Source organism: Cherax quadricarinatus, chromosome 62, assembly GCF_038502225.1.
Source record: "Cherax quadricarinatus isolate ZL_2023a chromosome 62, ASM3850222v1, whole genome shotgun sequence".
Lineage (NCBI taxonomy): Eukaryota > Metazoa > Arthropoda > Malacostraca > Decapoda > Parastacidae > Cherax > Cherax quadricarinatus.
The window spans coordinates 23,161,405-23,187,712 of NC_091353.1; the positions used below are offsets into that span (position 1 = coordinate 23,161,405).

Sequence of the window (26,308 nt, forward strand, 5' to 3'; positions counted from 1 at the left end):
CACCCTCCAGGTACACCCTCCAGGTACAACCTCCTGGTACACCCTCCAGGTACACCCTCCAGGTGCACGCTCCAGGTGCACCCTCCAGGTGGACCCTCCAGGTACACCCTCCAGGTATACCCTCCAGGTACACCCTCCAGGTACACCCTCCAGGTACACTCTCCAGGTATACCCTCTAGGTACACCCTCCAGGTGCACCCTCCTGGTACACCCTCCAGGTACACCCTCCAGGTACACCCTCCAGGTGCACCCTCCAGGTACACCCTCCATGTACACTCTCCAGGTATAACCTCCAGGTACACCCTCCAGGTGCACCCTCTAGGTAGACCCTCCAGGTACACTCTCCAGGTGCACCCTCCAGGTACACCCTCCAGGTACACCCTCCAGGAGCACCCTCCAGGTACACCCTCCAGGTACACCCTCCAGGTACACCCTCCAGGTGCACCCTCCAGGTACACCCTCCAGGTGCACCCTCCAGGTACACTCTCCAGGTACACCCTCCAGGTACACCCTCTAGGTACACCCTCCAGGTGCACCCTCCAGGTACACCCTCCAGGTGCACCCTCCAGTTACACCCTCCAGGTACACCCTTCAGGTACACCCTCCAGGTACACCCTCCAGGTGCACCCTCCAGGTACACCCCCAGGTACACTCTCCAGGTATACCCTCCAGGTACACCCTCCACGTATACCCTCCAGGTGCACCCTCCAGGTACACCCTCCAGGTACACTCTCCAGGTATACCCTCCAGGTACACCCTCTAGGTGCACCCTACAGGTGCACCCTCCAGGTACACCCTCAAGGTACACCCTCCAGGTACACTCTCCAGGTGCACCCTCCAGGTACAACCTCCAGGTACACCCTCCAGGTACACTCTCCAGGTACACCCCCAGGTACACTCTCCAGGTATACCCGCCAGGTACACCCTCCAGGTATACCCACCAGGTACACCCTCCAGGTGCACCCTCCAGGTACACCCTCCAGGTACACTCTCCAGATATACCCTCCAGGTACACCCTCTAGGTGCACCCTACAGGTGCACCCTCCAGGTACACCCTCAAGGTACACCCTCCAGGTGCACTCTCCAGGTGCACCCTCCAGGTACACCCTCCAGGTACACCCTCCAGGTACACCCTCCAGGTACACCCTCCAGGTACACCCTCCAGGTACACCCTCCAGGTTCACCCTCCAGGTACACTCTCCAGGTACACCCTCCAGGTACACCCTCCAGGTACACCCTCCAGGTGCACCCTTCAGGTGCACCCTCCAGGTACACTCTCCAGGTACACCCTCCAGGTACACCCTCCAGGTACACCCTCCAGGTGCACCCTCCAGGTACACCCTCCAGGTACACCCTCCAGGTGCACCCTCCAGGTACACCCTCCAGGTGCACCCTCCAGGTACACCCTCCAGGTACACCCTCCAGGTACACCCTCCAGGTACACCCTCCAGGTACACCCTCCATGTACACCCTCCAGGTACACCCTCCAGGTGCACCCTCCTGGTACACTCTCCAGGTACACCCTCCAGGTACACCCTCCAGGTGCACCCTCCAGGTGCATCCTCCAGGTGCACCCTCCAGGTACACCCTCCAGGTACACTCTCCAGGTGCACCCTCCATTTACACCCTCCAGGTACACCCTCCAGGTACACCCTCCAGGTACACTCTCCAGGTACACCCTCCAGGTACACCCTCCAGGTACACCCTCCAGGTACACCCTCCTGGTATACTCTCCAGGTACACCCTCCAGGTACACCCTCCAGGTACACCCTCCAGGTGCACTGTCCAGGTACACCCTCCAGGTACACCCTCCAGGTGCACCCTCCAGGTACACCCTCCAGGTGCACCCTACAGGTACACTCTCCAGGTACACTCTCCAGGTACACCCTCCAGGTACACCCTCCAATGTACCCTCCAGGTACACTCCAGGCACACCCTCCAAGTATACCCTCCAGTGTACCCTCCAGGTACACCCTCCAGGTACACCCTCCAGTGTACCCTCCAGGTACACCCTCCAGTGTACCCTCCAGGTACACCCTCCAGTGTACCCTCCAGTGTACCCTCCAGGTACATCCTCCAAATACACCCTCCAGGTACACCCTCCAGGTACACCATCCAGATACACCCTCCAGGTACACCATCCAGATACACCCTTAAGTGTACCCTCCAGATACACCCTCCAGGTGCACCCTCCAGGTACACCCTCCAGTTACACCCTCCAGGTACACCCTCCAGGTGCACCCTCCAGGTACACCCTCCAGGTACACCCTACAGGTGCACCCTACAGGTGCACCCTCCAGGTACACCCTACTGGGACACCCGCCAGGTACACACTCCAGGTGCACCCTCCAGGTACACCCTCCAGGTACACCCTCCAGGTACACCCTCCAGGTACACCCGCCAGGTGCACCCTCCAGGTACACTCTCCAGGTACACCCTCCAGGTACACCCTCCAGGTACACCCTCCAGGTACACCCTCCAGGTGCACCCTCCAGGTACACCCTCCAGGTGCACCCTCCAGGTACACCCTCCAGGTACACCCTCCAGGTACACCCTCCAGGTGCACCCTCCAGGTACACCCTCCAGGTACACCCTCCAGGTGCACCCTCCAGGTTCACCCTCCAGGTACACTCTCCAGGTACACCCACCAGGTACACCCTCCAGGTACACCGTCCAGGTACACCGTCCAGGTACACCCTCCAGGTACACCCTCCAGGTGCACCCTCCTGGTACACCCTCCAGGTACACCCTCCAGGTACACCCTCCAGGTACACCCTCCAGGTGCACCCTCCAGGTACACCCTTCAGGTACACCCTCCAGGTACACTCTCCAGGTGCACCCTCCAGGTACACCCTCCAGGTACACCCTCCAGGTACACCCTCCAGGTACACCCTCCAGGTACACCCTCCAGGTACACTCTCCAGGTACACCCTCCAGGTACACCCTCCAGGTACACGCTCCAGGTGCACTCTCCAGGTACACTCTCCAGGTACACCCTCCAGGTACACCCTCCAGGTACACCCTCCAGGTACACCCTCCAGGTGCACCCTCCAGGTACACCCTCCAGGTACACCCTCCAGGTACACCCTCCAGGTGCACCCTCCAGGTACACTCTCCAGGTACACCCTCCAGGTACACCCTCCAGGTACACCCTCCAGGTACACCCTCCAGGTACACCCTCCAGATAAACCCTCCAGGTGCACCCTCCAGGTACACCCTCCAGTTACACCCTCCAGGTACACCCTCCAGGTGCACCCTCCAGGTACACCCTCCAGGTACACCCTCCAGGTACACCCTCCAGATACACCCTCCAGGTGCACCCTCCAGGTACACCCTCCAGTTACACCCTCCAGGTACACCCTCCAGGTGCACCCTCCAGGTACACCCTCCAGGTACACCCTACAGGTGCACCCTACAGGTGCACCCTCCAGGTACACCCTACGGGTACACCCTCCAGGTACACTCTCCAGGTGCACCCTCCAGGTACACCCTCCAGGTACACCCTCCAGGTACACCCTCCAGGTACACCCTCCAGGTGCTCCCTCCAGGTACACCCTCCAGGTACACCCTCCAGGTACACCCTCCAGGTACACCCTCCAGGTGCACCCTCCAGGTACACCCTCCAGGTTCACCCTCCAGGTACACTCTCCAGGTACACCCACCAGGTACACCCTCCAGGTACACCCTCCAGGTACACCCTCCAGGTACACCCTCCAGGTGCACCCTCCAGGTACACCCTCCAGGTGCACCCTCCAGGTACACCCTCCAGGTTCACCCTCCAGGTACACTCTCCAGGTACACCCACCAGGTACACCCTCCAGGTACACCCTCCAGGTACACCCTCCAGGTGCACCCTCCTGGTACACTCTCCAGGTACACCCTCCAGGTACACCCTCCAGGTACACCCTCCAGGTGCACCCTCCTGGTACACTCTCCAGGTACACCCTCCAGGTACACCCTCCAGGTACACCCTCCAGGTGCACCCTCCAGGTACACCCTCCAGGTACACCCTACAGGTGCACCCTACAGGTGCACCCTCCAGGTACACCCTACGAGTACACCCTCCAGGTACACTCTCCAGGTGCACCCTCCAGGTACACCCTCCAGGTACACCCTCCAGGTACACCCTCCAGGTACACCCTCCAGGTACACCCTCCAGGTACACCCTCCAGGTGCACCCTCCAGGTACACTCTCCAGGTACACCCTCCAGGTACACCCTCCAGGTACACCCTCCAGGTGCACCCTCCAGGTACACCCTCCAGGTACACCCTCCAGGTACACCCTCCAGGTGCACCCTCCAGGTACACCCTCCAGGTACACCCTCCAGGTGCACCCTCCAGTTACACCCTCCAGGTTCACCCTCCAGGTACACTCTCCAGGTACACCCACCAGGTACACCCTCCAGGTACATCCTCCAGGTACACCCTCCAGGTACACCCTCCAGGTGCACCCTCCAGGTACACCCTCCAGGTACACCCTCCAGGTGCACCCTTTAGGTACACCCTCCAGGTTCACCCTCCAGGTACACTCTCCAGGTACACCCACCAGGTACACCCTCCAGGTACACCCTCCAGGTACACCCTCCAGGTACACCCTCCAGGTGCACCCTCCTGGTACACTCTCCAGGTACACCCTCCAGGTACACCCTCCAGGTACACCCTCCAGGTGCACCCTCCTGGTACACTCTCCAGGTACACCCTCCAGGTACACCCTCCAGGTACACCCTCCAGGTGCACCCTCCAGGTGCACCCTCCAGGTACACCCTTCAGGTACACCCTCCAGGTACACTCTCCAGGTGCACCCTCCAGGTACACCCTCCAGGTACACCCTCCAGGTACACCCTCCAGGTACACCCTCCAGGTACACTCTCCAGGTACACCCTCCAGGTACACCCTTCAGGTACACGCTCCAGGTGCACTCTCCAGGTACACTCTCCGGGTACACCCTCCAGGTACACCCTCCAGGTACACCCTCCAGGTGCACCCTCCAGGTACACCCTCCGTGTACACCCTCCAGGTGCACCCTCCAGGTACACCCTCCAGGTGCACCCTCCAGGTACACTCTCCAGGTACACCCTCCAGGTACACCCTCCAGGTACACCCCCCAGGTACACCCTCCAGGTACACCCTCCAGGTGCACCCTCCAGGTACACTCCCCAGGTACACCCTCCAGGTACACCCTCCAGGTACACCCTCCAGGTGCACCCTCCAGGTACACCCTCCAGGTACACCCTCCAGGTGCACCCTCCAGGTACACCCTCCAGGTACACCCTCCAGGTACACCCTCCAGATACACCCTCCAGTGTACCCTCCAGGTACACCCTCCAGTTACACCCTCCAGGTACACCCTCCTGGTGTACCCTCCAGGTACACCCTCCAGTTACACCCTCCAGGTACACCCTCCAGGTACACCCTCCAGGTGCACCCTTCAGGTACACCCTCCAGGTACACCCTCCAGGTACACCCTCCAGGTACACCCTCCAGGTGCACCCTCCAGGTATACCCTCCAGGTACACCCTTCAGGTACACCCTTGAGGTGCACCCTCCAGGTGCACCCTCCAGGTACACCCTCCAGGTACACCCTCCAGGTACACCCTCCAGGTGCACCCTCCAGGTACACCTTCCAGGTACACCCTCCAGGTACATCCTCCAGTTACACCCTCCAGGTACACCCTCCAGTTACACTCTCCAGGTACACCCTCCAGGTACACCCTCCAGTTACACCCTCCAGGTACACCCTCCAGTTACACCCTCCAGGTACACCCTCCAGGTACACTCTCCAGTTACACCCTCCAGGTACACCCTCCAGTTACACCCTCCAGGTACACCCTCCAGGTACACCCTCCAGTTACACCCTCCAGGTACACCCTCCAGGTACACCCTCCAGGTACACCCTCCAGTTACACCTTCCAGGTACACCCTCCAGTTACACCCTCCAGGTACACCCTCCAGGTACACCCTCCAGGTACACCCTCCAGGTACACCCTCCAGGTACACCCTCCAGGTACACCATCCAGGTACACCCTCCAGTTACACCCTCCAGGTACACCCTCCAGGTACACCCTCCAGGTACACCCTCCAGGTACACCCTCCAGTTACACCCTCCAGGTACACCCTCCAGTTACACCCTCCAGGTACACCCTCCAAGTACGCCCTCCAGGTACACCCTCCAGGTACACCCTCCAGGTACACCCTCCAGGTACACCCTCGAGGTACACCCTCCAGGTACACCCTCCAGGTACACTCTCCAGGTACACCCTCCAGGTGCACCCTCCAGGTAGACTCCATGTATGGAGTATATTCTGGTTAATTAGTTAACTGAGAGTATTTTATGTATATTTAAGCACTGGTGTATGTATTGTATACATGATGCAGTGGGTGTATAATGCTTGTGTATATTAAGGTGTGTGTGTGTGTGTTGCAGGAGTCCAGCCATCGATATTGACGATGTGTTCCAGCAGAAGCAACGAGAGATCATGCAGGGCACTGACGACATGTCTAGAGTCCGGGACCTAGCTACTGTGAGTACTGATGCTTTCTGTTGAATACTGTGAGTACTGATTCTTTGTGTTAAGTACTGTGAGTACTGATTCTTTGTGTTGAGTACTGTGACTACTGATTCTTTGTGCTGAGTACTGTGAGTACTGATTCTTTGTGCTGAGTACTGTAAGTACTGATTCTTTGTGTTGAGTACTATGAGTACTGATTCTTTGTGCTGAGTACAGTGAGTACTGATTCTTTGTGTTGAGTACTATGAGTACTGATTCTTTGTGTTGAGTACTATGAGTACTGATTCTTTGTGCTGAGTACTGTAAGTACTGATTCTTTGTGTTGAGTACTATGAGTACTGATTCTTTGTGCCGAATACTGTAAGTGCTGATTCTTTGTGCTGAGTACTGTGAGTACTGATTCTTTGTGCTGAGTACTGTGAGTACTGATTCTTTGTGCTGAGTACTGTAAGTACTGATTCTTTGTGCTGAGTACTGTGAGTACTGATTCTTTGTGCTGAGTACTGTAAGTACTGATTCTTCGTGCTTAGTACTGTGAGTACTGATTCTTTGTCCTGAGTACTGTGAGTACTGATTCTTTGTGCTGAGTACTAAGAGTACTGATCCTGTATGTTAATCGTGTCTGCCCAGTCTGTGTATAGATACAGTCTCTCACACACACAATGTTAGGACATTCCTACCATTATTTACAAGCTAACAACTATTGCCTACTTTATCTTATTGAAAGCCTTTATTTCGTTGATGTCATAATAACGTACGAACATGTTCCAGACTCGAGTCATCCTGGGAATAAGTGATCTCAGATGAAGTGATGTTCTGGAGAAGGTTACAGTCAGAGTGGGGTTGCTGTTGGCTGCCCGTCTTGTTGTGTAGAAGTTAGCTTACCTCTCGCTGTCCTCGGAGTGGAGCCTAGTTTGGTACTTGTAGATAATAAGATCACCCACATTCCTCCGGTACTGAAGGCTCTGCTGACATGACACATCTGTCCAAGTTTTGTCCAGACGAGAGATGAGTTGTCTTGCTCTGTTTTCTGTTCTGTCAAGAAGTTGCAGATGAGATGGGGGGCAGGAAGTCCAAGAAAGTGGAGCATACTCTGGCTGCGAGCTTGTGCCTTGTTACCGTATCTTGCAACCTCTACTGTCGAGCAGATGCGAGATATGTCTAAGTAAGGTAAGCTTCCTGGCCACTTTTGACTGCAAGATTTACAACGTGGTTCTTCATAGTTTTAAGTCAGATTTCACACCAAGGATATCATCTTCATCCCCAAACACGAGCACTTTACCATTCAATGTTACCACTGCTCCAGCGTTACTATCATGATACCTAGAGACTATTTGTGTTTTCTCAGAAGCAAATGTGACCAGCCATCGTTTTATACAGGTTGATATAGCTGTAAGCTAGTGATTGATGTAGCTTAAGCAGTTGGAATTTCCTCTTTTGGATAAGTAAATGTCAGAGTACAGTCGTCTGCATATGCATGGGATTCTGGGATGAGTTGAAGGTCACGATGTAGACATCCCATAACAATGGCCCAATACACTTTCCTGTGGGACATTTGTTGACTCTGTCCCGTTGAGAACTACGCTTTAAGGTAATCACTAAGGAGGTATAGTGCAGAGCCAGCGACTCCTTGTGATTGCAGTTTTGCCAAGAGTCCCTGGTGCCAGTTAGTTTAATATGTTTATTATGCACCCCATACCCATCCTGTGGGCGGTAGTCAAAAGATTACAGAGGTACATAATTGGTCCAGGGACTGGACCCCAAAGTTATGATAGCTGAACTAGTCACAAAGGTAATGAACTCCAGGTAGATCTGGTCACTAATCATGGCAAGTTACAGAGGTAATGAATCAGCTTCACTCCTATACATGGTTACAGTCATGAACAAATTACAAAGTAATGAACCACTGATACGTCCATACCTGGTCACAATTGTAATGAGTTATAAATACAAATATTAAGTGGATCATACACCCAAAAAAAAAGCACCAGAATGTCCGGTGCTACTATAAAGCTGACCTTGGATTCATCCAGTGACTGGTGCCACATAGTGGCGAGGTTTAACGTCAGATCAGCACCAGAATGACCTTTTCTGAAGCCACATTGATGGTCACAAAGAAGCGAATGGTAGTCGAAAAATGCTGTCATTTGCCGTGAGAGTACTGTCTCAAGTATCTTGGCAGTGACTGACATGACTGACGCTGTTCTGTAGTTGCTGATTTCCACTATGTTGTTTTTGTAAATAGGGACTACATTTGCCCCTTTTCTCAGATGCCATTTACACTCTGCTAGGCAGTGCTGATAAATGCAAGTTAGAGGTGACCCTAGCTGGTCTGCACATCTCAGCAATCTTGGGCTCACCTTATCGAGACCCACAGCTTTTTCTTGATCCAGCGATTTAAGATACACTTTATCCTCCCTTATTGTCACTACTGACAACTTTGACACTGTTCTTGCGGCTAGCAAAGGAGGTTCCCTTTCTGGATCAGGAATTTGCATCTTGACAGCAAAGTGCTCAGCAAAGAGGGCAGCCTTCTCCTGAATACTAGTAGGGACGGTTCCATCCTGCCGATTTAGAGGCGGACATTGTCGATACTTGACTAAAGACCAGGTCTGGACTTCATCCTACCCTTATATGTCAGCCTCCCATCTAGAGATGGTCCACTTTTGGACAACCATTTCTCGAAAGGCTTGCCTGTGCAGGTTCCTGTTATAGTGGGCTGCTCACCTTCTCCAAGCCTTGTACTTAGCAGTAGCAGCCTCTCGACAACAAAAACTGAACCAAGCCTGATCTGAAGCCTTCGTCACATACTACCAGTGAGGAATATATTTTTGCTGGAGATTAAGGATATATTCAGTGAAGAATTTCATTTGTTTACCAACATCACCTTGGAGAAGAGCATTCCAATACGAGGTGGCGAGCTCAGGGCAAAATGCCTGCCAGTTTCCTCTTTCCCGCAGCCAAGTTATTCTTGTGGATTCTCCGCCTCGTTCTGCTGGAATCTAGTGTGGTAAAGACAGTGTTGTGGTCAGATGATCCAACATAGCCAAGGGGTTGACAAGTGACTTTGCCTTCAGACAGCTCACTCACTACTGGGTCGAGGGAGGAGCCAGAGATGTAAGGGAGTCAACAAAGTTTCTCGTGTCAAACAATGCAGGAAGTTCATCAAAGTCACTCTGTAAAAGATGTTGGTTGATGTTAACAACAATTATAATATACTGACATTTATGTTGAAGCAGAAGTGAGTCCACATTTTCCATCAGGAAGCTGATGAAGTTTTCTTGCTCCCGTTGAGGTCTGTACATTGCACATGCTAGTACAGAGGTACTAGGGTTTATGCTGAGCTTGAGAAGCATCATCAAGGTGAATAGGGATGGCAACATCAGTGAGCTGGGCATTTGCACTTGTAGAAAACATACAGGAGTACTTTCTTGTTCTTGCCTGTCTCTTCTCATCCATGAGGTGTTGCCAGTAAATCCAACAAAATTTTCTGGAGTTCTTCGTCCAAAAATGTCTGTGCAACTGCGATCATGCCAGGACGCTGAGTGTTCACGACACTGTGTGCAAGTTCACCAACGTTGGTAATGAATCCTCTAATGTTGACCGACAGGATGCTGATAGACTGACTCCTCATGATTATGTTCAGCTTGTGTTGATGGGTGTAAGGTACTTATCCTTGAGACAGGTAGGACACCGGGGCAGCCACTGGGATGCAGGTCTATGGCCTTGTATGAGGCGCACAAACCACCTGCTGAGCCAAGATAGGAGCAATAAATGGTTTTGAAAACTGACAAGTTGAAGATTGAGACACTTATGCAACATATGGGAATCTTTATTAAGGAAACGTTTCCCCACAGAGTGGCTTCATCAGTCCAATACAAAGCAGAGATTCCCATATGTTGCATTAAGTGTCTCAATCTTCAGATAGGAGTAGCTGGGCGGGTGACGGGTGCGTTCACCAGTCCGAGATCCTGCTGGTTTGTTCCGAGAATAAATCCCTAAAGAACTGGTGATCCTGTATGTCAAGTTCCAGTCTGTTGTGACAGTGGTCTTCTTGATGTCCTTTTTGTGGCAATAACTGTTCCTGGTACCTCGCAGGAAGGTGTCAGCAGTGTGCCCCCTCCAGTGACAGTGAGAGCACTGCCTAGGTACCTGAGAGGGTGAACTCTTATTTCCTGCACCTCTTGTGTTTTGCTGCTGATTTCTCTATGTTGTGCTGGTGAGCCTCATGAATATGTACCTGGTGGGCGTTTACCTGGGACTGTTAGAAACAGGTCAGACAGCTGTAGGTGTCTACCTCTTTCTCTTTCACACCCTCATCCAAGTGCCAGGTCAAGTGCCAGGTCAAGTGCTTTGACCCGGCACTTGTTCAGGTGCAGTGTCGGTCAACTGGTGGAGAAAAACCTGACTCGGGATCGGCTGCTGGAGCACTGCTGCCAGGTGTACTGGCAGGTGTACTGGCAGGTGTACTGGCAGGTGTACTGGCAGGTGCACTGGCAGGTGTACTGGCAGGTGTACTGGCAGATGTACTGGCAGGTGTACTGGCAGATGTACTGGCAGGTGTTGGAACATGGATGGCAGTTGTACTTGCAGGTATTGGGGCAGTGATAGCAGGTGTACTGGCAGGTGTAAGAGGAGACCTGATAGCTCCAAGACTTGCTTCGTTGCTGGGTAATGGATCTGTACCCTCTATGGTGGCCATAGAAGTTGTATTAGGACTTTCAGATGTGGTCCTTTGAGCACTATCTGTAGAGCCCAAGTGCTGACAGATTTCCACCTGTTATTTGTTGTGTTAATCTCAACGTGAGAATTCCAGGCCTTGTAGTCTCAGGATCAGCTGAGCAACATACACGTTCTGCTCACCTCCGATAGTTTGAAGCTAATCTAATAATTTTAGGATCTCACGAAGTGATTTCCTTTGATGGATTACCTTAGCTGCAACTTTACAATACATTCTAGAAGGTCAGTCTTGAGTACTGGACTGAGGTCGCTGAGGCACCTCTAAAGTTTCCCGTTGTGGCTCCAGACTCGTGTATAGTACGTATGTGACAGGTTCTTGGATATCTTTCCAGCGCCTGAGCTGATCCATCTGGCTACAGCAGAAGGCTTCTTCTACCATACAGTCTGCGTGACAGTAACTGTAACAGGTGGGTTCCAAACACTTGAGATGTGCACGGCCTCTTGTTGTGTATTCACAAACACTGCAGTAGCCTCTGGGACAATAACTATAGTGAAGTTAAACTAGTTCTGTCTCTGTCTTTTCTCTCTCTCTCTCTCTCTCTCTCTCTCTCTCTCTCTCTCTCTCTCTTGGTTCAAGTTTTCTCTGATCCCATGTCTCATTTCCTTGACACTAAGTGACCACTACGCTCATCCTTTATCCATAACTATAACAATCACATTCTGTAATACTCACTGTTGCGTCATTATTGTAATGGATGTCAACCTCACACCCTCCTACCTTGAACTAAGGGACTTAACACCTATCAACTTTTTAAAGCAAAGGACCTGAACACCTTTAATTACGTCTCTATTCCTTCCACCGTCTGCAGTGTAAAACTCACCTCTGTATTCGACTGAAGAAGCCAGCTTTACAGGCGATCAGTCGGGACAATAAAGCTACCCAAGTTTTACACATGTATCTTACTCATTATGTTTGTTCACAGAGACTAAAATTATCGACGCGTCGACCCTCGTACTTGGAGTGGATGGGAATGATCAAGCAGCGAGCTGAGGAAATGGGTGAGGTTCTGGAGGTACATACTCCAAGGGTGCTGGAGGAAGGGCAGAAGGAGGAGGAACTCTCTCCTGAGAAACGCAAGGATAACCTCCAGAGTGCCATGATCTGGCTCAGGAAGGAGCTGGTAAGTAAACTCTCTCTCAACTGTGAACAATGAGACACATGTTCAGCGTCTGGGTATCTATTTGTGGTATAAACCTTGGTAATAGATACCCACAAATTGGTTTAGAAAGACACGTGAGCAATCACTAGGACATATTAAACATTTCGGTCCTGGGACCTTGATTGTAATTCCTTCATCAAGGTCATTAATGTAAATTATGAACAGGAGAGGCCCTAAAACTGATCCTTGTGGAACGCCACTAGTGACTAATCCCCATTCAGATTTCACTCCATTAATGGTAACTCTCTACTTTCTATTGGTAAGCCATGCCTCAATCCATGCTAGAACTTTACCTCCTATATCATGAGCTGCCACTTTTCTTAAGAGTCTCTTGTGAGGTACTCTATCGAAAGCTTTACTAAAATCCAAATAAACAATATCATATTCCTTATCACTGTCGACTGCCTCAAATGTTCTATTGAAGAACGTCAGTAAGTTTGTCAGGCAGGAACGACCTCTCGTGAATCCATGCTGAGATTCATTTATCAAGTTATGCTCTTCAAGGTGACTTCTAATAATGTCAGCTATAATTGATTTTAATAACTTGCCCACTATAGATGTCAGGCTTATTGGACGGTAATTTGAAGGAATGGACTTATCCCCCGGAGTATACCTGCAGAAGGTTTCGGGGGTCAACGCCCCCGCGGTCCGGTCTATGACCAGGCATCATGGTGGATCAGGGCCTGATCAACCAGGCTGTTACTGTTGGCCGCACGCAACCCGACATACGAACCACAGCCTGGCTGGTCAGGTAGTGACCATCTTCCACATCTCTGGCACAACACCAGTTTGGATGGAAGCGTAAACACGCTCGTTAATGGCTGACTAAGTTCCAACTCGCATTCCTTAAAGCAGCCTGGAAAATAATTCATCGAGGTCCGGGGACTTATTTTGCATCAGTTTATCTACGTGTTTGATAAGCACATCCCTGGTGACACTAATATTACCTTCACCTTCTGCTTGACGTCACGAACTGAATAATTGTTCATTTCTGGGATATTATTTATGTCTTCCTGTGTAAACACTAACAAGAAATAACCATTAAATAGAGAACACATTTCCTGGTGACTATGACTCAGGTGTTCATCCCCAGGTCTCAGCGGTCCCACTATGACTCAGGTGTTCATCCCCAGGTCTCAGCGGTCCCACTATGACTCACGTGTTCATCCCCAGGTCTCAGCGGTCCCACTATGACTCACGTGTTCATCCCCAGGTCTCAGCGGTCCCAGGATGACTCAGGTGTTCATCCCCAGGTCTCAGCGGTCCCACTATGACTCACGTGTTCATCCCCAGGTCTCAGCGGTCCCACTATGACTCAGGTGTTCATCCCCAGGTCTCAGCGGTCCCACTATGACTCAGGTGTTCATCCCCAGGTCTCAGCGGTCCCACTATGACTCAGGTGTTCATCCCCAGGTCTCAATGGTCCCACTATGACTCAGATGTTCATCCCCAGGTCTCAGTGGTCCCAATATGACTCAGGTGTTCATCCTCAGGTCTCAGCGGTCCCAATATGACTCAGGTGTTCATCCCCAGGTCTCAGCGGTCCCACTATGACTCAGGTGTTCATCCCCAGGTCTCAGCGGTCCCACTATGACTCAGGTGTTCATCCCCAGGTCTCACCGGTCCCACTATGACTCAGGTGTTCATCCCCAGGTCTAAGAGGTCCCACTAAGACTCAGGTGTTCATCCCCAGGTCTCAGTGGTCCCACTAAGACTCAGGTGTTCATCCCCAGGTCTCAGCGGTCCCACTAAGACTCAGGTGTTCATCCCCAGGTCTCAGCGGTCCCAGTATGACTCAGATGTTCATCACCAGGTCTCAGCGGTCCCACTATGACTCAGGTGTTCATCCCCAGGTCTCACCGGTCCCATTATGACTCAGGTGTTCATCCCCAGGTCTCAGCGGTCCCAGTATGACTCAGATGTTCATCCCCAGGTCTCAGCGGTCCCACTATGACTCAGATATTCATCCCCAGGTCTCAGCGGTCCCACTATGACTCAGATATTCATCCCCAGGTCTCAGCGGTCCCACTAAGACTCAGGTGTTCATCCCCAGGTCTCAGCGGTCCCACTAAGACTCAGGTGTTCATCCCCAGGTCTCAGCGGTCCCAGTATGACTCAGATGTTCATCACCAGGTCTCAGCGGTCCCACTATGACTCAGGTGTTCATCCCCAGGTCTCAGCGGTCCCACTATGACTCAGGTGTTCATCCCCAGGTCTCAGCGGTCCCACTATGACTCAGGTGTTCATCCCCAGGTCTCAGCGGTCCCACTATGACTCAGGTGTTCATCCCCAGGTCTCAGCGGTCCCACTATGACTCAGGTGTTCATCCCCAGGTCTCAGCGGTCCCACTATGACTCAGGTGTTCATCCCCAGGTCTCAGCGGTCCCACTATGACTCAGGTGTTCATCCCCAGGTCTCAGCGGTCCCACTATGACTCAGGTGTTCATCCCCAGGTCTCAGCGGTCCCACTATGACTCACGTGTTCATCCCCAGGTCCCAGCGGTGACTCAGGTGTTCATCCCCAGGTCTCAGGACTCAGGTGTTCGGTCCCAGGTCTCAGAGGTCCCACTATGTCTCAGGTGTTCGTCCTCTGGTCTCAGCAGTCCCACTATGACTCAGGTGTTTATCCCCAGGTCTCAGCGGTCCCACTATGATTCAGGTGTTCATTCCCAGGTCTTAGCCGTCCCACTATGACTCAGGTGTTCATGCCCAGGTCTCTGCGGTTCCACAATGACTCAGGTGTTCATCCCCAGGTCTCAGCAGTCCCACTATGACTCAGGTGTTTATCCCCAGGTCTCAGCGGTCCCACTATGACTCAGGTGTTCATCCCCAGGTCTTAGCCGTCCCACTATGACTCAGGTGTTCATCCCCAGGTCTCAGCGGTCCCACTATGACTCAGGTGTTCATTCCCAGGTCTCAGCGGTCCCACTATGACTCAGGTGTTCATCCCCAGGTCTCAGCGGTCCCACTATGACTCAGGTGTTCATCCCCAGGTCTCAGCGGTCCCACTATGACTCAGGTGTTCATCCCCAGGTCTCAGCGGTCCCACTATGACTCAGGTGTTCATCCCCAGGTCTCAGCGGTCCCACTATGACTCAGGTGTTCATCCCCAGGTCTCAGCGGTCCCAGTATGACTCAGGTGTTCATCCCCAGGTCTCAGCGGTCCCACTATGACTCAGGTGTTCATCCCCAGGTCTCAGTGGTCCCACTATGACTCAGGTGTTCATCCCCAGGTCTCAGCGGTCCCACTATGACTCAGGTGTTCATCCCCAGGTCTCAGCGGTCCCACTATGACTCAGATGTTCATCCCCAGGTCTCAGCGGTCCCACTATGACTCAGATGTTCATCCCCAGGTCTCAGCGGTCCCACTATGACTCAGATGTTCATCCCCAGGTCTCAGCGGTCCCACTATGACTCAGTTGTTCATCCCCAGGTCTCAGCGGTCCCACTATGACTCAGATGTTCATCCCCAGGTCTCAGCGGTCCCACTATGACTCAGATGTTCATCCCCAGGTCTCAGCGGTCCCACTATGACTCAGGTGTTCATCCCCAGGTCTCAGCGGTCCCACTATGACTCAGGTGTTCATCCCCAGGTCTCAGCGGTCCCACTATGACTCAGGTGTTCATCCCCAGGTCTCAGCGGTCCCACTAAGACTCAGGTGTTCATCCCCAGGTCTCAGCGGTCCCACTAAGACTCAGGTGTTCATCCCCAGGTCTCAGCGGTCCCACTATGACTCAGGTGTTCATCCCCAGGTCTCAGCGGTCCCACTAAGACTCAGGTGTTCATCCCCAGGTCTCAGCGGTCCCAGGATGACTCATGTGTTCATCCCCAGGTCTCAGCGGTCCCACTATGACTCAGGTGTTCATCCCCAGGTCTCAGCGGTCCCACTATGACTCAGGTGTTCATTCCCAGGTCTCAGCGGTCCCACTATGACTCAGGTGTTCACCCCCAGGTCTCAGCGGTCCCACTATGACTCAGGTGTTCATCCCCATATCTCAGCGGTCCCAGGATGACTCATGTGTTCATTCCCAGGTCTCAGCGGTCCCACTATGACTCAGGTGTTCATCCCCAGGTCTCAGCGGTCCCAGGATGACTCAGGTGTTCATTCCCAGGTCTAAGCGGTCCCACAATGACTCAGGTGTTCATCCCCAGGTCTCAGCGGTCCCACTATGACTCAGGTGTTCATTCCCAGGTCTCAGCGGTCCCACTATGACTCAGGTGTTCACCCCCAGGTCTCAGCGGTCCCACTATGACTCAGGTGTTCATTCCCAGGTCTCAGCGGTCCCACTATGACTCAGGTGTTCATCCCCAGGTCTCAGCGATCCCACTATGACTCAGGTGTTCATTCCCAGGTCTCAGCGGTCCCACTATGACTCAGGTGTTCACCCCCAGGTCTCAGCGGTCCCACTATGACTCAGGTGTTCACCCCCAGGTCTCAGCGGTCCCACTATGACTCAGGTGTTCATTCCCAGGTCTCAGCGGTCCCACTATGACTCAGGTGTTCATCCCCAGGTCTCAGCGATCCCACTATGACTCAGGTGTTCACCCCCAGGTCTCAGCGGTCCCACTATGACTCAGGTGTTCACCCCCAGGTCTCAGCGGTCCCACTATGACTCAGGTGTTCACCCCCAGGTCTCAGCGGTCCCACTATGACTCAGGTGTTCATCCCCAGGTCTCAGCGATCCCACTATGACTCAGGTGTTCATGCCCAGGTCTCAGCGATCCCACTATGACTCAGGTGTTCATCCCCAGGTCTCAGTGGTCCCACTATGACTCAGGTGTTCATCCTCAGGTCTCAGTGGTCCCACTATGACTCAGGTGTTCATCCTCAGGTCTCAGTGGTCCCACTATGACTCAGGTGTTCATCCCCAGGTCTCAGTGGTCCCACTATGACTCAGGTGTTCGTCCCCAGGTCTAAGCGGTCCCACTATGACTCAGGTGTTCATTCCCAGGTCTCAGCGATCCCACTATGACTCAGGTGTTCATTCCCAGGTCTCAGCGATCCCACTATGACTCAGGTGTTCATTCCCAGGTCTCAGCGGTCCCACTATGACTCAGGTGTTCATTCCCAGGTCTCAGCGGTCCCACTATGACTCAGGTGTTCATTCCCAGGTCTCAGCGATCCCACTATGACTCAGGTGTTCATCCCCAGGTCTCAGCGGTCCCACTATGACTCAGGTGTTCATTCCCAGGTCTCAGCGGTCCCACTATGACTCAGGTGTTCATACCCAGGTCTCAGCGGTGCCACTATGACTCAGGTGTTCATTCCCATGTCTCAGCAGTCCCACTATGACTCAGGTGTTCATTCCCAGGTCTCAGCGATCCCACTATGACTCAGGTGTTCATCCCCAGGTCTCAGCGGTCCCAGTATGACTCAGGTGTTCATCCCCAGGTCTCAGCGGTCCCAGTAAGACTCAGGTGTTCATCCCCAGGTCTCAACGGTCCCACTATGACTCAGGTGTCCATCCCCAGGTCTCAGTGGTCCCACTATGACTCAGGTGTTCATCCCCAGGTCTCAGCGGTCCCACTATGACTCAGGTGTTCATTCCCAGGTCTCAGTGATCCCACTATGACTCAGGTGTTCATTCCCAGGTCTCAGCGGTCCCACTATGACTCAGGTGTTCATTTCCAGGTCTCAGCGGTCCCACTATGACTCAGGTGTTCATTTCCAGGTCTCAGCGGTCCCACTATGACTCAGGTGTTCATTCCCAGGTCTCAGTGATCCCACTATGACTCAGGTGTTCATTCCCAGGTCTCAGCGGTCCCACTATGACTCAGGTGTTCATTTCCAGGTCTCAGCGGTCCCACTATGACTCAGGTGTTCATTCCCAGGTCTCAGCGATCCCACTATGACTCAGGTGTTCATTCCCATGTCTCAGCGGTCCCACTATGACTCAGGTGTTCATTCCCAGGTCTCAGCGGTCCCACTATGACTCAGGTGTTCATTCCCAGGTCTCAGCGGTCTCAGCGATCCCACTATGACTCAGGTGTTCATTCCCAGGTCTCAGCGGTCCCACTATGACTCAGGTGTTCATTCCCAGGTCTCAGCGGTCCCACTATGACTCAGGTGTTCATTCCCAGGTCTCAGCGGTCCCACTATGACTCAGGTGTTCATTCCCAGGTCTCAGCGATCCCACTATGACTCAGGTGTTCATTCCCATGTCTCAGCGGTCCCACTATGACTCAGGTGTTCATTCCCAGGTCTCAGCGGTCCCACTATGACTCAGGTGTTCATTCCCAGGTCTCAGCGGTCCCACTATGACTCAGGTGTTCATTCCCAGGTCTCAGCGGTCCCACTATGACTCAGGTGTTCATTCCCAGGTCTCAGCGGTCCCACTATGACTCAGGTGTTCATTCCCAGGTCTCAGCGGTCCCACTATGACTCAGGTGTTCATTCCCAGGTCTCAGCGGTCCCACTATGACTCAGGTGTTCATTCCACGGTCTCAGCGGTCCCACTATGACTCAGGTGTTCATTCCCAGGTCTCAGCGGTCCCACTATGACTCAGGTGTTCATCCTCAGGTCTCAGCGGTCCCACTATGACTCAGGTGTTCATCCTCAGGTCTCAGCGGTCCCACTATGACTCAGGTGTTCATCTCCAGGTCTCAGCGGTCCCACTATGACTCAGGTGTTCATTCCCAGGTCTCAGCGGTCCCACTATGACTCAGGTGTTCATCTCCATGTCTCAGCGGTCCCACTATGACTCAGGTGTTCATTCCACGGTCTCAGCGGTCCCTCTATGACTCAGGTGTTCATTCCCAGGTCTCAGCGGTCCCTCTATGACTCAGGTGTTCATTCCCAGGTCTCAGCGGTCCCACTATGACTCAGGTGTTCATTCCCAGGTCTCAGCGGTCCCACTATGACTCAGGTGTTCATTCCCAGGTCTCAGCGGTCCCACTATGACTCAGGTGTTCATTCCCAGGTCTCAGCGGTCCCACTATGACTCAGGTGTTCATTCCCAGGTCTCAGCGGTCCCACTATGACTCAGGTGTTCATTCCCAGGTCTCAGCGGTCCCACTATGACTCAGGTGTTCATTCCCAGGTCTCAGCGGTCCCACTATGACTCAGGTGTTCATCCTCAGGTCTCAGCGGTCCCACTATGACTCAGGTGTTCATCCCCAGGTCTCAGCGGTCCCACTATGACTCAGGTGTTCATCCCCAGGTCTCAGCGGTCCCACTATGACTCAGGTGTTCATTCCCAGGTCTCAGCGGTCCCACTATGACTCAGGTGTTCATTCCCAGGTCTCAGCGGTCCCACTATGACTCAGGTGTTCATCCCAGGTCTCAGCGGTCCCACTATGACTCAGGTGTTCATTCCCAGGTCTCAGCGGTCCCACTATGACTCAGGTGTTCATCCCCAGGTCTCAGCGGTCCCACTATGACTCAGGTGTTCATCCCCAGGTCTCAGCGGTCCCACTATGACTCAGGTGTTCATTCCCAGGTCTCAGCGGTCCCACTATGACTCAGGTGTTCATCCCCAGGTCTCAGCGGTCCCACTATGACTCAGGTGTTCATTCCCAGGTCTCAGCGGTCCCACTATGACTCAGGTGTTCATCCCCAGGTCTCAGCGGTCCCACTATGACTCAGGTGTTCATTCCCAGGTCTCAGCGGTCCCACTATGACTCAGGTGTTCATTCCCAGGTCTCAGCGGTCCCACTATGACTCAGGTGTTCATTCCCAGGTCTCAGCGGTCCCACTATGACTCAGGTGTTCATTCCCAGGTCTCAGCGGTCCCACTATGACTCAGGTGTTCATTCCCAGGTCTCAGCGGTCCCACTATGACTCAGGTGTTCATTCCCAGGTCTCAGCGGTCCCACTATGACTCAGGTGTTCATTCCCAGGTCTCAGCGGTCCCACTATGACTCAGGTGTTCATTCCCAGGTCTCAGCGGTCCCACTATGACTCAGGTGTTCATTCCCAGGTCTCAGCGGTCCCACTATGACTCAGGTGTTCATTCCCAGGTCTCAGCGGTCCCACTATGACTCAGGTGTTCATCCCCAGGTCTCAGCGGTCCCACTATGACTCAGGTGTTCATTCCCAGGTCTCAGCGGTCCCACTATGTCTCAGGTGTTCGTCCTCAGGTCTCAGCGGTCCCACTATGACTCAGGTGTTCATCCCCAGGTCTCAGCGGTCCCACTATGACTCAGGTGTTCATCCCCAGGTCTCAGCGGTCCCACTATGACTCAGGTGTTCATCCCCAGGTCTCAGTGGTCCCACTGTGACTCAGGTGTTCATCCCCAGGTCTCAGTGGTCCCACTATGACTCAGAAGTTGATCCCCAGGTCTCAGCGGTCCCACTATGACTCAGAAGTTGATCCCCAGGTCTCAGTGGTCCCACTATGACTCAGGTGTTCATCCCCAGGTCTCAGCGGTCCCACTATGACTCAGGTGTTCATCCCCAGGTCTCAGCGGTCCCACTATGACTCAGGTGTTCATTTCCAGGTCTCAGCGGTCCCTCTATGACTCAGAAGTTGATCCCCAGGTCTCAGCGGTACCACTATGACTCAGGTGTTCATTCCCAGGTCTCAGCGGTCCCTCTATGACTCAGAAGTTGATCCCCAGGTCTCAGCGGTCCCACTATGACTCAGGTGTTCATCCCCAGGTCTCAGCGGTCCCACTATGACTCAGCTGTTCATCCCCAGGTCTCAGCGGTCCCACTATGACTCAGGTGTTCATTCCCAGGTCTAAGAGGTCCCACTATGACTCAGCTGTTCATCCCCAGGTCTCAGCGGTCCCACTATGACTCAGGTGTTCGTCCTCAGGTCTCAGCGGTCCCACGATGACTCAGGTGTTCATTCCCAGGTCTAAGAGGTCCCACTATGACTCAGATGTTCATCCCCAGGTCTCAGTGGTCCCAATATGGCTCAGGTGTTCATCTCCAGGTCTCAGCGGTCCCAATATGGCTCAGGTGTTCATCTCCAGGTCTCAGCGGTCCCATTATGACTCAGGTGTTCATCCCCAGGTCTCAGTGGTCCCATTATGACTCAGGTGTTCATCCCCAGGTCTCAGTGGTCCCAATATGGCTCAGGTGTTCATCTCCAGGTCTCCGTGGTCCCAATATGGCTCAGGTGTTCATCTCCAGGTCTCAGTGGTCCCATTATGACTCAGGTGTTCATCCCCAGGTCTCAGTGGTCCCACTATGACTCAGGTGTTCATCCCTGGGTCTCAGTGGTCCCACTATGACTCAGGTGTTCATCCCCAGGTCTCAGTGGTCCCACTATGACTCAGGTGTTCATCTCCAGGTCTCCGTGGTCCCACTATGGATCAGGTGTTCATCCCCAGGTCTCAGTGGTCCCACTAAGACTCAGGTGTTCATCCCCAGGTCTCAGCGGTCCCACTATGACTCAGGTGTTCATCCCCAGGTCTCAGTGGTCCCACTATGACTCAGGTGTTCATCCCCAGGTCTCAGTGGTCCCACTATGACTCAGGTGTTCATCCCCAGGTCTCAGTGGTCCCACTATGGCTCAGGTGTTCATCCCCAGGTCTCAGTGGTCCCACTATGACTCAGGTGTTCATCCCCAGGTCTCAGTGGTCCCACTATGGCTCAGGTGTTCATCCCCAGGTCTCAGTGGTCCCACTAAGACTCAGGTGTTCATCCCCAGGTCTCAGTGGTCCCACTATGACTCAGGTGTTCATCCCCAGGTCTCAGTGGTCCCACTATGGCTCAGGTGTTCATCCCCAGGTCTCAGTGGTCCCACTAAGACTCAGGTGTTCATCCCCAGGTCTCAGTGGTCCCACTAAGACTCAGGTGTTCATCCCCAGGTCTCAGTGGTCCCACTAAGACTCAGGTGTTCATCCCCAGGTCTCAGTGGTCCCACTATGGCTCAGGTGTTCATCCCCAGGTCTCAGTGGTCCCACTATGACTCAGGTGTTCATCCCCAGGTCTCAGTGGTCCCACTATGGCTCAGGTGTTCATCCCCAGGTCTCAGTGGTCCCACTAAGACTCAGGTGTTCATCCCCAGGTCTCAGTGGTCCCACTATGGCTCAGGTGTTCATCCCCAGGTCTCAGTGGTCCCACTAAGACTCAGGTGTTCATCCCCAGGTCTCAGTGGTCCCACTAAGACTCAGGTGTTCATCCCCAGGTCTCAGTGGTCCCACTATGACTCAGGTGTTCATCCCCAGGTCTCAGCGGTCCCACTATGACTCAGGTGTTCATCCCCAGGTGTCAGTCGTCCCACTATGACTCAGGTGTTCATCCCCAGGTGTCAGTCGTCCCACTATGACTCACTTGTTCATCCCCAGGTGTCAGTCGTCCCACTATGACTCAGGTGTTCATTCCCAGGTCTCAGTCGTCCCACTATGACTCAGGTGTTCATCCCCAGGTGTCAGTCGTCCCACTATGACTCAGGTGTTCATCCCCAGGTCTCAGTGGTCCCACTATGACTCAGGTGTTCATCCCCAGGTCTCAGTGGTCCCACTATGACTCAGGTGTTCATCCCCAGGTGTCAGTCGTCCCACTATGACTCAGGTGTTCATCCCCAGGTGTCAGTCGTCCCACTATGACTCACTTGTTCATCCCCAGGTGTCAGTCGTCCCACTATGACTCAGGTGTTCATTCCCAGGTCTCAGTCGTCCCACTATGACTCAGGTGTTCATCCCCAGGTGTCAGTCGTCCCACTATGACTCAGGTGTTCATCCCCAGGTGTCAGTCGTCCCACTATGACTCAGGTGTTCATTCCCAGGTGTCAGTCGTCCCACTATGACTCACTTGTTCATCCCCAGGTGTCAGTCGTCCCACTATGACTCAGGTGTTCATTCCCAGGTGTCAGTCGTCCCACTATGACTCAGGTGTTCATCCCCAGGTGTCAGTCGTCCCACTATGACTCAGGTGTTCATCCCCAGGTGTCAGTCGTCCCACTATGACTCAGGTGTTCATCCCCAGGTGTCAGTCGTCCCACTATGACTCAGGTGTTCATCCCCAGGTGTCAGTCGTCCCACTATGACTCAGGTGTTCATTCCCAGGTGTCAGTCGTCCCACTATGACTCAGGTGTTCATCCCCAGGTGTCAGTCGTCCCACTATGACTCAGGTGTTCATCCCCAGGTGTCAGTCGTCCCACTATGACTCAGGTGTTCATCCCCAGGTGTCAGTCGTCCCACTATGACTCAGGTGTTCATCCCCAGGTCTCAGTCGTCCCACTATGACTCAGGTGTTCATTCCCAGGTGTCAGTCGTCCCACTATGACTCAGGTGTTCATCCCCAGGTGTCAGTCGTCCCACTATGACTCAGGTGTTCATCCCCAGGTCTCAGTGGTCCCACTATGACTCAGGTGTTCATCCCCAGGTGTCAGTCGTCCCACTATGACTCAGGTGTTCATTCCCAGGTGTCAGTCGTCCCACTATGACTCAGGTGTTCATCCCCAGGTGTCAGTCGTCCCACTATGACTCAGGTGTTCATCCCCAGGTCTCAGCGGTCCCACTATGACTCAGGTGTTCATCCCCAGGTCTCAGTCGTCCCACTATGACTCAGGTGTTCATCCCCAGGTCTGAGTCGTTCCACTGTTCGCCTGACTGTTGTTCTGTACATTTAAAAGAACTCTTGTCGATTAATCTTTGATTCATTAGTAACCCTAATTAGTAACCCTAATTAGTAACCCTAATTAGTAACCCTAATTTCACAATCACGTTTACCCTTTCTAATCCCCTTTATGCCCTCTCTTTTTAAATATATATATTAGTCATTAATGTTAAGCTCTTCTCTTCTGATCAGCCTATAAATTCCTCTTTTCTCTCCTAATAGATGCTTTAGTTAATTATTAATCCATCTGGGGTCATTCTTATTTGACATTATTTCTCTCTGGGAATTTACTCTGTACATTATTTGCAATCGTAAGTATGATCAACATCAATAATATCATTAGCTAGATAACCCCAGTCGAGATTAGACATGTGTTCCCTAAGGTCAATATAATAGGCAGAAGGAAGATCAGAGACTTTTACCGTATTATCCTTATTCCGGTACTGCCAGGTAATGTTAGAAGTAATGCATCTGTGATCACTGGCGCCATGCTCTTCAGTGATCTCCAGATTATTTACGAGTGTTTCTTTATTTGACAAGACCAGGTCGAACAAGTTACTACCTCTCAGAGTATATACAACGAGAGATATATACCACTTAAAGTGGAAGTTAAGACACTTGTGCAACATCTGGTTATCTTTATTGTAGACGTTTCGCCATCCAGTGGCTTTATCAATACAAATTCTTGGACATAATTAGAAAACAGAAGAACTATATACAAAAGATGAGGGAATCAGTCCCTCAGCCTTGGAGGTGGTGTTTACAACACCGTGGTTGTAGAGATTCTGAAGCACAGGTAAGGAGACGCACTTATATAGGCGTCAGTGAAGAGAGACGTGTAGCAGACGAGGACATAGTCACTGGTAGGCGGGATTCCCCAGTGGAAGTAGGTCCTTCCCAAGTTGATGGGCTAGTTGTAGAAGTGGTGAAGAAGGTCATGTTGATGTCCTCTGAACCAAGATACCATGATGTTGCAGTGCCTGACAAGTTGTGCAAGACAGGTATACAATACCGGTATTGTATACCTGTCTTCCACAACTTGTCAGGCACCACTTAAAGTATATGCTGAGTATGCTTCGTGAGTCAGTAAGTTTATTTAGACATAGGTTCACATAAGTACAATTATCATACATAACATATATGTAAATTACCCGACAGGATAACCCTCAAAAAAAATCTCAAGTGACTTATTTCCTTTGTGGTCCTTTAATTATCATCAACCACATAAAATAATTATTGATAATATAATTATATAATAATACACTAACAATAATCTCGAGGCGGTGTATGACCAGTGTATATTTAACACTTGACTCTTGAGTTAAGAGGACAACTGTGTTGTAGAGGCGTGAGTTAAGCTCACACTTCTACAACACTATTGTTGTAATAATTCTGAATTTCTCTGAATTTCATGAGATGATTGGTGGAATTTCGGTGTTGTACACAGGCGTTGTTTAAGTTGTCGTTCCTACATGCGTAAATGTGTTCATTGAGGCGGGTGTCGAGGTTTCTTGCTGTTTCACCTACGTAGATCTTGTCACAGCCTCCACAGGGTATAGTGTAAACTCCTGCATTGACTGGTTCGTGGTGCTTGGGTTTTGTCCTGGTTATATCCTTTATTGAAGTGCTAGAAGCGATGGCGACTCTGGTGTTAGCTTGTGAAAGTACTTTTGAGACGTTCAGTGCAACCTGGCTGTTGGGAAGAATTATAACTTTGTTGGGAGTGGTGTTGATGCGTGGAGAATTAATGATCTGAAGAGCTCTTTTCTTGCAGTCTTTGATGAAAAAAGAAGGAAAATGTAATTCAGTGAATGTTTGGTGAATGTATGTACACTCCTCGTCAAGAAACTCAGGACTACAAATTCGGTATTATGCTCTTAGGAAAAACCCGATGATGATGCCTCTTTTGGTCTTAGTATATCTTGACTGGATGATGTCTCACACACTTCTATTCCAGTCAAGTTACATTTTCCTTCTTTTTTCATCAAAGGCTGCATGAAAAGAGCTCTTCAGATCATTAATTCTCCACGCATCAACACCACTCCCAGCAAAGTTATAATTCTTCCCAACAGCCAGGTTGCACTGAACGTCTCAAAAGTACTTTCACAAGCTAACACCAGAGTCGCCATCGCTTCTAGCACTTCAATAAAGGATATAACCAGGACAAAACCCAAGCACCACGAACCAGTCAATGCAGGAGTTTACACTATACCCTGTGGAGGCTGTGACAAGATCTACGTAGGTGAAACAGCAAGAAACCTCGACACCCGCCTCAATGAACACATTTACGCATGTAGGAACGACAACTTAAACAACGCCTGTGTACAACACCGAAATTCCACCAATCATCTCATGAAATTCAGAGACGCCCAATTAGTGATCAA

General features: G+C 52.2%; 1 protein-coding gene across 1 annotated transcript in view; it reads left to right on the forward strand.

Moving 5' to 3' along the window:
* The window catches only part of LOC128687195 (uncharacterized), a 148,852-nt gene that overhangs the window by 99,282 nt on the left and 23,262 nt on the right, over window positions 1-26,308 (forward strand). Inside the window, exons 4-5 of the mRNA XM_070098499.1 lie at window positions 6,425-6,521; window positions 12,173-12,370. Of these exons, the coding sequence (XP_069954600.1) occupies window positions 6,425-6,521; window positions 12,173-12,370 (295 nt within the window). The remainder of the gene's footprint in view (window positions 1-6,424; window positions 6,522-12,172; window positions 12,371-26,308) is intronic.